This window comes from Glycine soja, chromosome 10, assembly GCF_004193775.1.
Source record: "Glycine soja cultivar W05 chromosome 10, ASM419377v2, whole genome shotgun sequence".
Classification (NCBI taxonomy): Eukaryota; Viridiplantae; Streptophyta; class Magnoliopsida; order Fabales; family Fabaceae; genus Glycine; species Glycine soja.
Genome location: NC_041011.1, coordinates 40,262,569 through 40,278,425, shown reverse-complemented (window position 1 = coordinate 40,278,425; position 15,857 = coordinate 40,262,569). Strand labels below are relative to the sequence as shown.

At 28.6% G+C, this 15,857-nt stretch overlaps 2 protein-coding genes across 2 annotated transcripts; one reads left to right on the top strand and one right to left on the bottom strand.

Annotated features, from left to right (window-relative positions):
- The first annotated feature begins 7,723 nt into the window (after nucleotides 1-7,723).
- On the top strand, nucleotides 7,724-11,247 carry LOC114372184 (26S proteasome regulatory subunit 6A homolog). Its single transcript, XM_028329632.1, has 10 exons — nucleotides 7,724-7,982; nucleotides 8,115-8,231; nucleotides 8,383-8,490; nucleotides 8,605-8,796; nucleotides 8,894-9,085; nucleotides 9,540-9,658; nucleotides 9,793-9,880; nucleotides 10,155-10,274; nucleotides 10,356-10,496; nucleotides 10,799-11,247. Exons 1-10 carry the CDS (start codon nucleotides 7,866-7,868, stop codon nucleotides 10,874-10,876), a joined length of 1,272 nt encoding a protein of 423 aa, XP_028185433.1. The 5' UTR covers nucleotides 7,724-7,865; the 3' UTR covers nucleotides 10,877-11,247.
- Nucleotides 11,248-12,950: 1,703 nt separating this feature from the next.
- LOC114370110 (translationally-controlled tumor protein homolog) lies at nucleotides 12,951-15,042 on the bottom strand. Its single transcript, XM_028327395.1, has 5 exons — nucleotides 14,729-15,042; nucleotides 13,883-13,956; nucleotides 13,621-13,749; nucleotides 13,372-13,529; nucleotides 12,951-13,279 (listed from the first exon to the last, which is right to left on the bottom strand). Exons 1-5 carry the CDS (start codon nucleotides 14,754-14,756, stop codon nucleotides 13,162-13,164), a joined length of 507 nt encoding a protein of 168 aa, XP_028183196.1. The 5' UTR covers nucleotides 14,757-15,042; the 3' UTR covers nucleotides 12,951-13,161.
- Nucleotides 15,043-15,857: the final 815 nt, after the last annotated feature.

Genomic DNA, 15,857 nt, shown 5'->3' with positions numbered 1-15,857 from the left:
CTGCAAATTTTATAGTATGTTCTTTAGTATTTGATCAAACATGAAGAAAATAAATAAAATGTCATTGCAAATAAAGTTTGATCAGCTTTCAATGTATTATCACTTTACTCTGTTTGAAGTAATCAAAATGAAATTAAGATATCGCTTCCAACAATATTTGATTTCTTTAAATAGAGATAAACAAGGCGTCATTTTTTTAAGACAAAATTTTGAAAAATTATTTAATGTGTGCGAGAGTAAAGAATAAAGATATCCTAACCGCTGGGAATTTTGTGCATATCTTTAATCTTTTATATTATTTAATAGATTTATAATTATACAAAAAGTTTCAGTATTTCTTTTATATTATATCCTAACCGCTGGACAACAACGGATTTTTGTGTACACCATTAATCTTTTATATTATATAATGGATTCAGAATAATACATAATTTTCACCATTTCTTCACTGATTTTATCCAAATTTTTCTTATAATAAAATTTTTGGATATCCAAATCAATATATTATATAAAAGAAAGTTACTAACTATGTATCCATCAGTAAACGTGTTAAATATTGGTTAAAATAGGTCAATAGGTTCCACTTTTTGAAAATTTAAAATTACTATGAAAAATGATCAAGAATATTTTTAACTCAGGTCAATCAATCAATAGGTTAAATTATAATTTTAGTCTACTATAATGTTAAATTCATGATTTTAGTCTTCATATTTCTGCATCAAGACATTTAATTAAATAATAAATAAATCACTAATATATTTATTTTGTTTAGTTAAATATATTAACATTATTTTTTATATATCATTGGTCAAGGGTTATTATTTTTTCAATTTACTAAAATTATAAATTAAAAAATATTTAATATAAAAACCTTTTAATTTTATTTTATATAAATTTAAAAAATTATGTAAATAATTTACAATATTAATTTATGAAATTTAATTGTAAATTGATAAAATAAAATAAATGTAAACTATTCAAAATAAAAATATATAAAATGATATTAAAAAGATTTATATATTAAATATTTTTTAATTTATAAATTTTGATACTTTGAAAAATATTAATAATTCTTGATTAATGATACATAAAAAAATAAGGTTAATGTGACTAACTAAAAAAACAAGTGTCTTGGTGTTTTATGATTTTGTCTATGAATAAATTTTGATAAAAAAAAATTAATAACTCTGGACTAACTATATATAAAAAATAATGCTAATGATCAAAGGGCTTTATGTTGAAAAAATAGAAAAACTAAATATCTTGAATTACAAACAGGGGACCAAAATTATAAAATTAAAATTATAATTCGACCTATATTATATAAAACACGTTCTGATTGTGTTTATCAGCACACACATCAAACATTGATTAAAATAGGTTACATTTCTTTTTGCAAAGTTTAACATTTAGATAAAAAAAAAAAGAATATTTTCAATTCATATCTATCAACCAAACAATATTGACATTTAATCAATATATATATATATATATATATATATATATATATATATATATTATTTTTAACATATCATACTAACATTCTAATAAGTTGCTAAAGAACTTTAAAAATATAACAAGTTAATATTATACAACAAATTAATTCATTAATATTTTAAAAGATAATATCTTAGCAGTATTTTTTCATTTTAATATTCTCAAATAAAATTATATTGTTAAAAAAAGTATGATATCCTTTTTTGACATTTTCAAACAAAATGTTATAAAAAATATATGACCTAAAACCCATATTAAATTCTAATATTATTTGATGAACCAAATTCATATTATGAAACGTGTGGTTGATTGTCTAAATTCTCTTGAATTGATATTAAAGAAATCATAATTGAGATAATTATGATTAACGTGTTAATTAAAGTAATTAACAATATTTTAAAGTAAATAAATTAAATTAATCATATAGTTTCAATTTAATTAGGGTAATTACAATCAATATATATTCCTCCTCTTCGATCATTCATGCACTATTTATTCAATGCACTCATCTTCTTATGTTTACTTATGGGTAAATACAAATAAAATTAATTGTATTCAATAAAGAAAATAATAAATAAGGAGTTGCCATGTGGTCTAATACCAAGTCCTGGTGTTTAGTTTATAATTTTTCAATGATTATAATTATTTTAATTAATTTAATCATGCATTTTATGAATTAAAAATTATTTATTTATTATTCTTTAATATGCATTTCAAATTCTTGAATTTAGTTATAATAGAATCAAGATTTCTCATGTGCCGCGAACTACTTGTAAAGTGGTTATTGTCTTTCAAGAATGATGATGCTTTTTTTTTTGTTTGAAGAAAAAATTTACTTACAAGTTAATTGAACATGAGAGGCTAAACTAAAATGTTGTAATGTCAAATTAATTTTAATACATTTATATTTATATTTATTTACCATTAAATTAAATTTTTTAAATAATAAAAAGTATTACCTCCACACATAATGTACGAGTTAGAGGTTAATTGAATATGAGAGACAAAACTAAAATATTGTAATGTCAAATTAATTTATTATTCTTTTTAAGTTTCCAATTAAATTTTTTAAAATAATAAAAAGTATTATCTCGCAGGTAATGCTCATATACACGTACTAAGTATTATTATTCTGATAAAATTAAGATTTTTCATCTGCATCGCACCGGTATTATATACTTATTTTTTAAACAACAGTTAGATGCATAAAATTTAGTTATAATAGAATAAAATTTCTCATTTGTGGCGAACTATTTGTAAAGTGGTCGTTGTCCTTTAAGAATGATCATGCGGCAAATTTTCCTATTTAGGGTCCTTTTATAAACTAATTTTTTAGATGGGGTTGTTTTTAAACTATTTCTGCGAGGGGGATCTTTTCTACGTAAAACGCAAGCATACAACACGCAAACCGCCAGTGAAATGGGCGAGTTTATGTTTGTGAAGAAATCATCAGTGCTAATGGTGATATACGTTGTTGTGGGAACCGCCAGTCAAACTGGCGAGTTCCAATTGTTGTGTGTTGCAATAGTCGTAGGCCTGTGGCACTTGCTTTTTCAGGTGGCAGGCTTGCTTTTTCAGATGGCAGGCCAAAAGGCAAGTTGCAACCGCTATTGGCGAGTTAAGGGCAAGTTGTAACTGCCATTGGTGATTTAGGGCGAAGGGAATGACCATTGAAGATGGCGATTTAGGGCCTTTATATACTCGAAAATTACTTCAGTGTTGCTGTGTGTTCAAAACTATATTTTAGTTCTCAATACTTCAGTGTTGCTGTGTATTTAAAACTACATTTTAGTTTTCAAAAACTGTGAGCGTTTCTTGAGATTTAAATTTGTGCGCATAAGGTTTGAAATTTGTTTCTTGAGACTTAAATTGCTGAATCAGGTTCGTAATTTTCAGTCAAATAATTTGTATTATAAAATATTTTTAAAATAATTTTTTAGAGCAGTTTGAATGTATAGTTTTTAATAATTTTTTAATTAAATTAGTTTTATATTTTATATGCTTGTTTGTGTGTATAAAATAGAAGAAATTTGTCATGATATTTATTTAAAGAAAATATTTGAGTCCCGAAAAAATTTGGTAAATATGAAATTTTTAGTATATTTTTAATTAGATTAGGTTGGTGTTGATACTTTGTTAGTGTGTTAAAAATTGATCAAGCGTGTATTGTCAAAAGTATCTAAAAGTAAAAAAATTTGTAACATCATAATTATTTGAAGTAAGTATTTTGAGTGTGGAAATTTATTTTAATATAAAGTTATAGTAAATTTATTTTATGAGCATTCAACTTGAATAGTATTTAAAATTAATTTTTTTCCATTATATTTATTTGAAGTACTATGTTAAAGTTATTATTGTGAAAATGAATTATTTATAAATAATACTAACTTTGTTTATGTTTTATTTGGACTTTAAAATTACTACCTTGGAATCGTTTATTTTTTTAAGTGTTTACCATAAAAAATATTTAAAGTTAATAATTTTTTTATAGAATAAAGTTTTAATGTCAAATTGTGTTAAAGAGACTTTTTGTGATTACATTTTACTATTTTGAATTTATTATGATTAATTAATTAAAATATTATTTTTGTAGGTACACGATGAATTCGATTATAACAGTGTTGTATTTCAATGGAAGGGTATATGAAGATAATGATGGTGTAATATTTGAAGGCAGTAAAAAAGCGATTCAAATTAAACGTGGAATTAGTTTCAATGCTTTGAAGAAAAAAATTGGAGATAAGGTAAAGTTACAAAATAATAAAATTATTTATGCTATTAGTTGTAGATTTTTAATGTCATGAAAATATATTGCCTTGCAAATTTGTGATGAGGAAGATGTTGAAACGATGCTGGAAAGTTTTAAACAACAAGAACAAATGTTAGTTCTAGGATTGTACATAGAAAAGGATATGGCTGGTGGTTCAATGTTTCATTCTGGAAATTCGCTTACATCATGTGGAAATTATTTATCCAATGATGAGACACAATCGCCAACAAATATGAGCAATTTACATGTTAACGAAGATGATGATGATGATTATCTTGTGTCTAACTCATACATTGAAGAGTCTTTAGACGAAGATGACAGTGTTGACGGTATATATGATACAGACGATAAAGTCACTGATATGATTCAACCAGTAAGAATTGTTCACCCAGCAGAAGGTATAATTTCCTCTTAAAAAATACGTCAATACATTTATTATTTGACGACAATTGTATTTAATGGTAAATAAGTATGATTTGAATTTTTTTTGGACTATTAAGTGTACAAGGAATTCAAAATCCATTTTGGAATGATGCTTTGCATTATAATAATATCAACTGGAGTCATCCTGATGAGGAGGATATTTGTGGTTTGGAGATACCATCCAGTTTTAATGTTAGCCAAGAATTATATGTTGGCATGGACATTTGTGGTTTAGAGAGCACCTCCTATGAATCTGAGAATCCACGCACGGATAAACCTTTGTAGATGTTCTACGTTACCGTCATGAATATTTATTTGTGAAAAATGTTGCGCCAGCCAACTTAATTTGACCACACTGCCTTGAAGTTCACCTTCCTGTGGTCTGACGCCCAACAATTCTTCACACACTTCAGCCCAATCAAGATTAGTTTGACCAATTAATGGTGCCTCATCAACACGCAAATCTAATAATCCAGAGACGTCTTGAAGAGTAATCGTACACTCTCTGCATCTCATGTGAAATGTATGAGTTTCGGGCCTCCATCTCTCAATCAAGGCAGTAATTAATGACGAATTTATTTTGAGGTAGCCCATCTTCATTATCCAATAAAACTCAGATTGTCAAAGCAGAGGAATAATTTTCTCTGTTATTTCTTCTTGACCTTGATAAATCGGGACAGCTCGTCGGATGTGCAATTTTTTGTCTGGTTCCCCATTCCAAACATGTTCTGAAACATGTTTAGGTTGCATCCATAAAACGTCTCCATCTATTGGACCAAACTTAATTTGTACACTTGATGAAGATGTCATTGATACTGTAAAATAAAATATAATACAAAAAATTGAGAACAAAAATTTAACCTAAAAAAAATTAATTTCACTTACAACAAATTAATTAAAATCTCAATAAATAACGAAATACATAAATCTGAACAACAAAATACTATACAAATAACAAAATTATAAATTAAATTACATAAAAACATAAAATACTAACTAAAATACTATACAAATAATAAAATTAAAAATTTAAATACATACATAAATTTAAATAAATTACCAATTTTTTTCGATTAATAAAATTTAAATTAAATCACATATATTACACAAATAAATTAAAATAAATCCAAAAAATACTATGAAAACAAAAAATTTAAACAATATATATATATATATATATATATATATATATATATTTAACAACGTATCATATATTCCAATAAAAATTAAAAATAAGTAAACTAAATAATATTAACATTCTAACAAAATTATAAATTATATTACATAAAAAACATAAAATACTAACTAAAATAATATACAAATAACAAAATTAAAAATTTAAATACATATAGAAATTTAAATAAATTACCAATTTTTTTTTCGGTTAATAAAATTTAAATTAAATTACATATATTACACAAATAAATTAAAATAAATACAAAAAATTCTATAGAAACAAAAATTTAAACAAAATATATATATATATATATATAATTAACAACGTATCATATATTCCAATAAAAAAAATAAGTAAACTAAATAATATTAACTTTCTTACTAAATTATAAATTATATTACATAAAAAACATAAAATACTAACTAAAATACTATACAAATAACAAAATTAAAAATTTAAATACATACAGAAATTTAAATAAATTACCAATTTTTTTCCCGATTAATAAAATTTAAATTAAATTACATATATTACACAAATAAATTAAATTTAAATTAAAACTGCCAGTTTGGCTTGCAATTTGCTTGGGACTTGCATGCAATTTACATGTAAAATAGCCCCCGACGAAAAATGTTTGTAAATGACCCATCTGGAAAAAAAGTTTTTAAAAGTGCCCAAAGGAGGCAATTAGCCTCATCATGCTTTGTCTTGTTTGAAGAAAAAATGTACTTAGAGATTAATTGAACACAAGAGGCTAAATTATAATATTGTAATGTCAAATTAACTTTAATATAATTATATTTATTATTAAATTGATTATTTTAAATAATAAAAAGTATTACCCCATATAATGCACGGGTTAGAGGTTAATTGAATATGAGAAACAAAACTAAAAGATGTAATGTCAAATTAACTTTTATAAAATGATATTTGTTTATTATTAGTCTTTTTAAGTTATCAATTTTTTTTTAAATTACATTTATTTATTATTAACTTACACATAATGCACAAGACATCTATTAAGTATTATTGTACGTGTTATTAATTACGTAAAAAATACATGTTATGAAATTTATATCTTTTCATTCATTCATTTAATTTTGTTTTTATTATTTTTTAGAAGATTAAATTAATGATCTCCATAAAAGTGATTATAATTGAATAATTTGTGTTTTTTATATAAAAAATAATTTTATTATATTTTTCATTGGGATTTTTTATGCAGTTTCATTTGTTTAAACATATTTCTTTGATTTTGGAAAAGTAATATTGCCAAAATTTATTTTGTAGTTGTATTGAAAACACATTCATTTATCTTTTTTTATTTCTAATTAATAAATAAGCATTATATTATAAACATGTTTTTGGTAGAGAACAAATTATAAACATGTGAATTGATTTTATTTATTTTTTAAAAAATATAAAAAATTAATAAAGTTCCGTGAATCACACCGGTAGTGTCTAGTAGTATAAACACTGCCTAAAAAAAATTCATACCTCAACACGTCAGTGAGTTAAGTTGAATTTAATTTTAACGAATTTTAGAAATTAGGTTTGATAAAATTTAAGGATAGATTTAATTTATATTTTGATTCATTTAAATTTAATTCTATACGTTATATTTTTAATAATCGTGTATTTTAATTTTAATTAATATAATATTTTATATTTTATATTTTATATTTTTTATTTTAAAATATATAAAACACAGCTTAATTTAATAAAGTAATATTTTTTAAATAATAAATAACGTTTTAATTCTAATTTATATTATTTATTCTATAACAACATTTTAAGTCTAGTTTAATATTTTTGATTAATTACTTATATATGTGGGTCGAATTTGATTTCAGTATATACATAAAACCCTATAAAAAAAATCTGGAAACAGAAATAAAAACACGGCTTGGTCTCTCTTTGAAAACACTTGTAGTTGCGCAGAGTTGGTTCTTTCTTTCCCCAATTTGTGAGTGTTACTATTGAATCGATTGGATTGACATGGCGAGCGCGATGGTTGAGGACGCCAACTTCGAAGATGACCAGCTCGCCAATATGACCACCGACGACGTCGTCAGAGCTTCTCGTCTTCTCGACAACGAGATTCGCATCCTCAAAGTACAATCTTTTTGTTTTTTCTTCTGCTTCTGTAACCCTAACCCTATCGATTACACTATCTTTTTTGCTGCTTCCGTCTTCTTAGCCATTAGGGTTTCTGATTTTTAATTGAATTGTTTTTGGTGGCTGAAGGAAGAGTTGCAGAGGACCAATTTGGAGTTGGAATCGTACAAGGACAAGATCAAGGAGAATCAGGAGAAGATTAAGCTCAATAAGCAGTTGCCCTACCTCGTTGGGAACATCGTTGAGGTAGCTACATTGTTTGTTTCTCTGTTTTGGATGTTGTATTTGGGATTTTTGGGCTTTGAATTCTGAATCTTGTGGAATGGATGGAAAAAAGTTGTTTCTTGATTTTTTCTCATTGTTCTTGGATTATGACGTGATAACTTTTTGCATTTAGATATTGGAAATGAACCCAGAAGACGAAGCTGAAGAAGATGGTGCCAATATTGATCTTGACTCACAAAGGAAGGGAAAGTGTGTTGTGCTAAAGACTTCTACTCGACAGGTGACATGGACGATGATTTCATATTATCTTATTCTTTTAGCGAGGAAAAGCTCTCAGTACAATAGTACATATTTCTTTAATCTTGAGCTTAATTATGTTTTCTTTTGACTGCAGACAATCTTTCTACCTGTTGTTGGGCTTGTTGACCCTGACAAGTTAAAACCTGGTGATCTGGTTGGTGTTAACAAGGATAGTTACTTAATCTTGGATACCTTGCCTTCTGAGTATGATTCTAGAGTTAAGGCCATGGAAGTTGATGAAAAGCCAACCGAGGACTACAATGACATTGGTGGATTAGAGAAGCAGGTGAGCTTTGGTTCTTGCCTTAATTTATTGAAGCCCTTGTTTGGGTTAGTTAATGCAATCTCTCAGGTCATTTCAATAACTTGGTCTTCCTCAACAGATTCAAGAATTAGTTGAAGCTATTGTTTTGCCCATGACCCACAAGGAGCGATTCCAAAAGTTAGGAGTTCGTCCTCCCAAGGGAGTGCTGTTATATGGACCTCCGGGGACTGGGAAAACATTGATGGCCCGTGCCTGTGCAGCACAGACAAATGCCACTTTTCTGAAATTGGCAGGCCCTCAACTGGTCCAGGTATGACAATTTATTTCTAGTTTTTTTCTTTTTCTCCATTATATATTTGTAAGCATGACTAATGATTCCATTGTTACATGTTTGTACCAACTAATTATACCATCGTTACATTTTTGTACCTTTTTCCCCCATATTTTTTTCCTAATAGTCGTGAATAGTCATTAAGTAGGGTCATATTGATAATTTTTCTTCAGTTTCTGTTGGTTAAAATTTGCCAGTGATGTATGTCAACATCACTTGTTTGTGCAAGGATTATTCCTCATGTTACTTTTTTTAATATTCTGAGTACAAACTTGCATCGAAATAGGCAAATAGCAAGTGATTCATCTGACACATCTAAAATAGTCAAGACTTGTTTCCTCTATTTCACTTGCACACTACTACCTTATTTGTTTGTATTCACGTCTCTTGACTGGGTTTGGATTATAATGATCTAACCTGCAATTTTGTACAGATGTTCATAGGAGATGGAGCAAAACTTGTTCGTGATGCCTTTCAACTAGCAAAAGAGAAGTCACCATGCATTATTTTTATAGATGAAATTGATGCAATTGGTACAAAGCGTTTTGATAGGTATTAGCTGGCAGTAATTTAGATATACATTTGCAATTGACTTTTTTCTTTCTTTTTTGAGGTAGAGAGATCAGAGTGTTACTTAGTTAAATTGTCTCGGTTCTAAGTTTGATGTATCTTGTGGCTAATTGCAGTGAAGTAAGTGGAGACAGAGAGGTACAACGAACTATGTTAGAATTGCTTAATCAGCTTGATGGTTTTAGCAGTGATGACCGGATCAAGGTTTGTCTTTAATTCTTGTTATCTATATGTTTTTTCTGATTGACATTATATAAGTATGCTTCAGAGAATTTTGCTTTCTTTGGGTAAAGCATAATAGTTTATATATTTTTAAATCCTATGTTTAGGGGCTGGTCCAATAGTTTAACTTCTATTTATTACAACTTGAGTAGTGACTAGATTTGTAAGTTGGCACCAAATTAACTGGATTTTTGTTCAGTTAGGCTATAGGTTATTGAAGTGCCATTTTTTTCATTTTTTTTCTTGTAAATTGCAGGTGATAGCAGCAACTAACCGTGCAGATATTCTTGATCCTGCCCTGATGCGTTCTGGTCGTTTGGATCGTAAAATTGAGTTTCCACACCCAAGTGAAGAAGCAAGAGCTCGAATTCTACAGGTTTGTTGTCTTCCAAACTTTACCTGCTGACACATTGTTCAATCAAAACATTTACTGACTACCCTCACTTTGATATTTTAGATTCATTCAAGGAAGATGAATGTTCACCCAGATGTCAACTTTGAAGAACTTGCCCGGTCCACAGATGATTTCAATGGCGCACAACTGAAGGCTGTCTGTGTTGAGGCTGGCATGTTGGCTCTACGCCGTGATGCAACTGAGGTTTGTTTTCTTCCAAGATATGCAACAACTTAAATATCAATTTATTAAAAAAAAATTAACACCATGATGAATCCAGGAGAGATATCACTGGTTGGCATTTCTGTTCGGATCCTTTCTTATAAATACCAACATAATCCCGTGACATATACGCCAAGCATAGCTTATAATTGGAGCGATTAAGAATTTTATTGCCACTTTCTTTTTCTTTTCAGTAACAAAACTCCAGACCAACTTGTAATTTGTTTTATATATTTTACCTGATGTTGGAATGTTCGTGAAATCTGTTTTTGTTCCAAACGTAGGTGAACCACGAGGATTTTAATGAAGGTATTATTCAAGTCCAAGCAAAGAAGAAAGCAAGTCTGAACTATTATGCATAGGCTGGATTGTGGAACAAGCTATTTTTCAGTTTACAAAGATCCATTGAGATATTTCAAGCCAATGGAGAACCTAAGCGGATGCTTGACATTTATTATCTTTTTCTTATTTTTTGGCAATCTTTAATCGTGTGATAACCTTCAGCTTGCCAGAGTCATGATATATTTTTTTTATATATAAAAAACACAATCTGATCGTCAACTTTGTAGTAGTAATAGAAATTTGATCGGCTTGCTATATTTAAAATCTTGTTGATCAGGCTGCGAATCTCTATGATAAACAAACAAGACGTGTTAAGGCTGTGATCAGAATTTTATTTTAACCTGTGGACTATTTTACTTTTTATACATGTATCGATTCAAGTTGTTCTCAAGAGCGCAGCTATGTAGATTGCGACTATACTATATTATAAATTTATGACTTAATTATGAATTTGGTCAACAAATTATATTTGATTTGATTCTTAAGTTAAAGATTTAATTTGGTTCCTAATTTTTTTTAAAATGTATTAATTAGGTCATTTTCGTCAAATTGAAACTAACAAAGTTAAGCTGATATTTTTGGCAGTGTTCATTTAGGAATAATGACGATTTTTAGCTGCCATTATAGTAGATGGGTTCGCTTCTTTTGCTCAACTAGTTCCTATCCCACCTTGAGACTCAGGCGTAGCGACCTTCTCCCAGATTTATCCCTCGATCACTGTTTTACATTTCCAAATAAAGTTCCTTGCCGTACTGATTTGCATGCAAATGATGCAATATGTTGTAATTGCAACCCTCCCGGGTTTATTTGGAAAGCAATGTGTTCCATGAAGCTAATTTCTTGAGAAGCTTCTCAACAATGAAAATGAAGTTGAAGTCTGATCTTTTCACACATCCCTTGATAATAGAGAAGCCAAAATATTTATTCGAGCAATTTGTGTGGTGGATTGAAATAAAGTTAGTGCACTTCTCAATCTGGGCGCCCCGGAAGAATAAAAAGCTCTAGATTTAGCTATGCTCACTTTTAAACCAGAAGCCTTTCTAAAATTTTCAAGGATACTAGAGACCAGTCCTGCCTATTACCAGTATTTTTGGTAAAAATAAGGACATTATCAGGGAACAAAAAAGATTGGAAATAAGGGGACCATTTCTATATATATTGACTTTTTTGGTTTATATTACATGTATTTTTTATTCGAGACCATTCTATTTAAGTGAGATAAGATCATTATAAACAATAAAGTTCTCATTTCAAGTATTTAACGTGATTGGATACTTTGGATTCAAACTTAAACTTCTTATCATGTTGAAACAATCTCATGCTAGTTGATTTATGCGTTTGGTAATCTCTAAATACATTGACTGGTTGCTACTATTCCACTAACCATTGTTAACGGCATGCATAATAGCCAAAGAAAGCATTTCCATGCAAATGAACAAAAATAAGGAGATTGTAAAAATATTTGCTTTATCGATTCAAATAATAAGTAATCCATTTTAATTAAATAGGAGAACATAGGAGACAAATCCCTTAAACATGGAATTAGAATCCCGTAAAAAAAGGAAAGAGAGTAAAAGGAAGGTAAATCCCATAACATTCCTAATTTGTTCAAATAATAAAATATAAACTTTCATAATTTATCTATCATGCCCAAGTTGGTAACTTGGTGTTAAGAATTAAGACATGCAATTGAGTGGTTGGAACAAATGGAATGCAGATTACTCCTTCTTGGCTTCTTCAAGGTGTCTTTGTTGGCACTGCCCTCATAACAACATTTGCATATGTTGATCTGCATTTTGGGTACTGCCATGAGCATAGCGTGTTACACCGGGACTAGATATGTGACACGTGGATTTATTTATTTTAAATTAAAATAACTCAACATTAACCTGTTAAGCCAGTTTTGCACGCTAAAGCTCGTCTTCTTTAATAACCAAAATGTATGTGTTTTGCTTTAGAATGGTAGTAAAGCCCATACTTTGGTCACAGTTTGAATATCACAAGTGATTTGTGGATATGAAATATGAGAAAATATTTTAATGATTTGAACATCACCCAGAGCATAATTATATTGGCAAATAGAACACAGAGCCATAACTAAAACACATGATACTCTTTTAAATTACTATTATACGATAACATGTTCCTCTCATACCAACCAACATAAAAACGCATACAAATTAAACTCTTGAAACAACCTCCTAAGTCCTAATAACATAACCAAAACCCAAAACACAAGAACTAAAATTAAAGACAGTTTTTCAACTCAGATAAAAGATAACTAAGGGGCATGCATTGCATGTGCTCAGCACTTGATTTCCTTCAATCCATAGGCAAAGTAGATAAAAGTTGGATCAGTAGCACCTTCCTTGTAGTAAGCAAAGACAAGGCTTCCATCATCGTGCATACTCTCCCCCACAAAACTGTCACATTGATCACAATAAGAAATCATTTATGCATAAAGGAAACGACCAAACAATAAACAATGTATATCCAAAGAAGATAAAGCACATACAATTGGAGGTCTTTGAGCTTTGATAGGAGGGACTTAGTTGCTCCCTCGATGTGCTTCTTGAACAACTCTTGCTGCTCACCCTCTAATTTGGCCGTCAGCAACTTAATATATCTCTTCATATAAGTAATAAATTGTTTCTTATCAAAGGGTGGTTGTTCCTGAAAAATAAAAATAAATAATAAAGTTATTTGTTCTTTAGAAGAAATCAACTCATGGTTAACAAGAAATAAGAAACCCTCCATCATTTACCTGAAGCCTAAAAGTGTCAACAATATCAACTACTTTGACAGCTTGATCATCAACTCCCTCGTCCTCATCCCCACCTTCTGCAGAAGGGTTAGCACCAATATCTACATTGACTGCTCCTTGAACAACCCACTGCCAAAAGCCACATTACACATAATAAAGTTGAGGCGCGACATGGCACGTATGACATAAAAATAGTTTTGTGGACATGAAAATGAAGCATGCAAAGAAACATAGGTTGCAAATTATAAAAATAATTACCAACCTTTCCTTCCACTTCCCACAGCATTCCATTCTCAGTTTCCTTGTACGGGAATGAGTCAGAGAGAAGCTCGTCACCTAAAAAATCATCAATAAAACGAAGTTTATAAGTTCAGCTGTTCAAGCATTTGAAAATTACCATGAGATCAATCCTCTAGCAACACAAGCAAAAATCTTAATCCCTAAGTAGAAACCACACCAACTGAAAATCACAACCAAGTTAAAGTCATTAGGCTTTAGGCCAGTCATCCTTAGGGATGAATACATTAAGTGCAGCAATTCTTGACAAAATCAGAAAATTTTATGCACTTCTGTCACAAATTAGAGAAATTATTAAGTGTTTCGGACCTGATGGTCTCACTAATCTCCATATAACATATAAATATAATTTAGTATTATTTTTTTTAGTAAATTAAAAATTTAAATACATGTAGATCGTGGACACACGATGGTTCACTACTACCAAAATAATTTCTCCAAAGCAAAACCAAAAAACTTCTATTCTAAATTTGGATAAAACTTCAAAGCTAAGGTTAGACCACTGAACTAGAAGCATTTAACCTGGAGAAACAGACAATCAAAAACCTCCAAACTCCATTATTTTAAATCATTCTTGTGGCAGAGCAGAAACAAGAAAAATCTTACCTGGACAAATAGCTTATCTGCTTGCAAAATACTATTATTAGTCTAAAGAAGAGGAATTATAACCAAAGTGAGTAGTCACATGAAAGTTAACACATGTGCATGAAAACATAACACGAAATTCATTCATAAGTAAACAACAATCAATCCTACGAGATCCAAAACTACACAAAAGAAGGACAAGTTCTGAAGATGAAAACTATTATACCTGTAAGAAGATCTTGGTAGACAAGCATGGTTACAGTTGTTGTTGTTGTTCTTTGTCTCTGAACAAAGGAATTTAGTTTGATTCAAGAAAGAAGAGAGATTAAAGAGTTTGGAAGGCTTAGAGGAACAGAGGCAGTGAGCTTTTATAGGATGAGGTGGGGTTCCTGGTATTTAGATTGCCAATAATAGTTCTTGATTTTTTCTCCTAAATCTTAATCCCACGATGCTACTAAATTTACTACTTTTGTTATCTTATTGTTGGATAATAATGCATTTCAAATTAAGATAGAGAAAGACAATTAAGTTTGCCAACGCAATATATTTAGAAATCTTCATAAGTTTTGAAGGTGATATTGATATAGGACGAGCGAATGTAACATTAGCCCTTTATCTTTATCTTTTCTTTTCTTGATAAGCAAAATCAAAATTTATTAATTGATAACCAAACCTAATCGCTAATCCTGATCTAAATCTAATTAGTATCTTTATTTTATGTGATAATGAATATTTTGTTGAAGTTAGGTTAGGCATTCTCATCCATGTAAATCCGGAAAATTATATTTAAAACACTTGAGTAGATAATGGAAAAATTGTGATAAAGTTTAGGTATGGATTTTTTTTTTTTTACAGAAAAAAAAAACTTAGAAAAGATTATGAAATGAAACAAGCATCATTGGTTTTTTTCCATTTTATCTTAATAACGATTGTATGTGAAACAAGCATAATTATTAAAGGAAGTCGCGTATACGCGTTTTAATTTTGATTATTTGTGATAAAATTTAATCATTAATATTTATTTTTCTCGCTCTTATCTTTTACATGAAAGGACCATTTTAATTAACTTGTGTACACATCTACCTTATCTCTAATTTGAATTCATTCATCTCTTCCATGATTTCTTCATTCTTTTTCTGATTTTAATTAATTTGTTTCTTTGATCTCCGATTTCATAAGAAATTTCTCTAATTTATTGGAGATAAATTATTTTATCTCTCTTAATTATCTTTATCTTTTTTATTTTACATACTAATTTAATTTTTTTATATTTTATCTTTTTGAAATTTCTTTATCTCTTATCTATTTTAGTTTTAATATATTTTTTACTACATTAATCATACCTTGAAACAAAT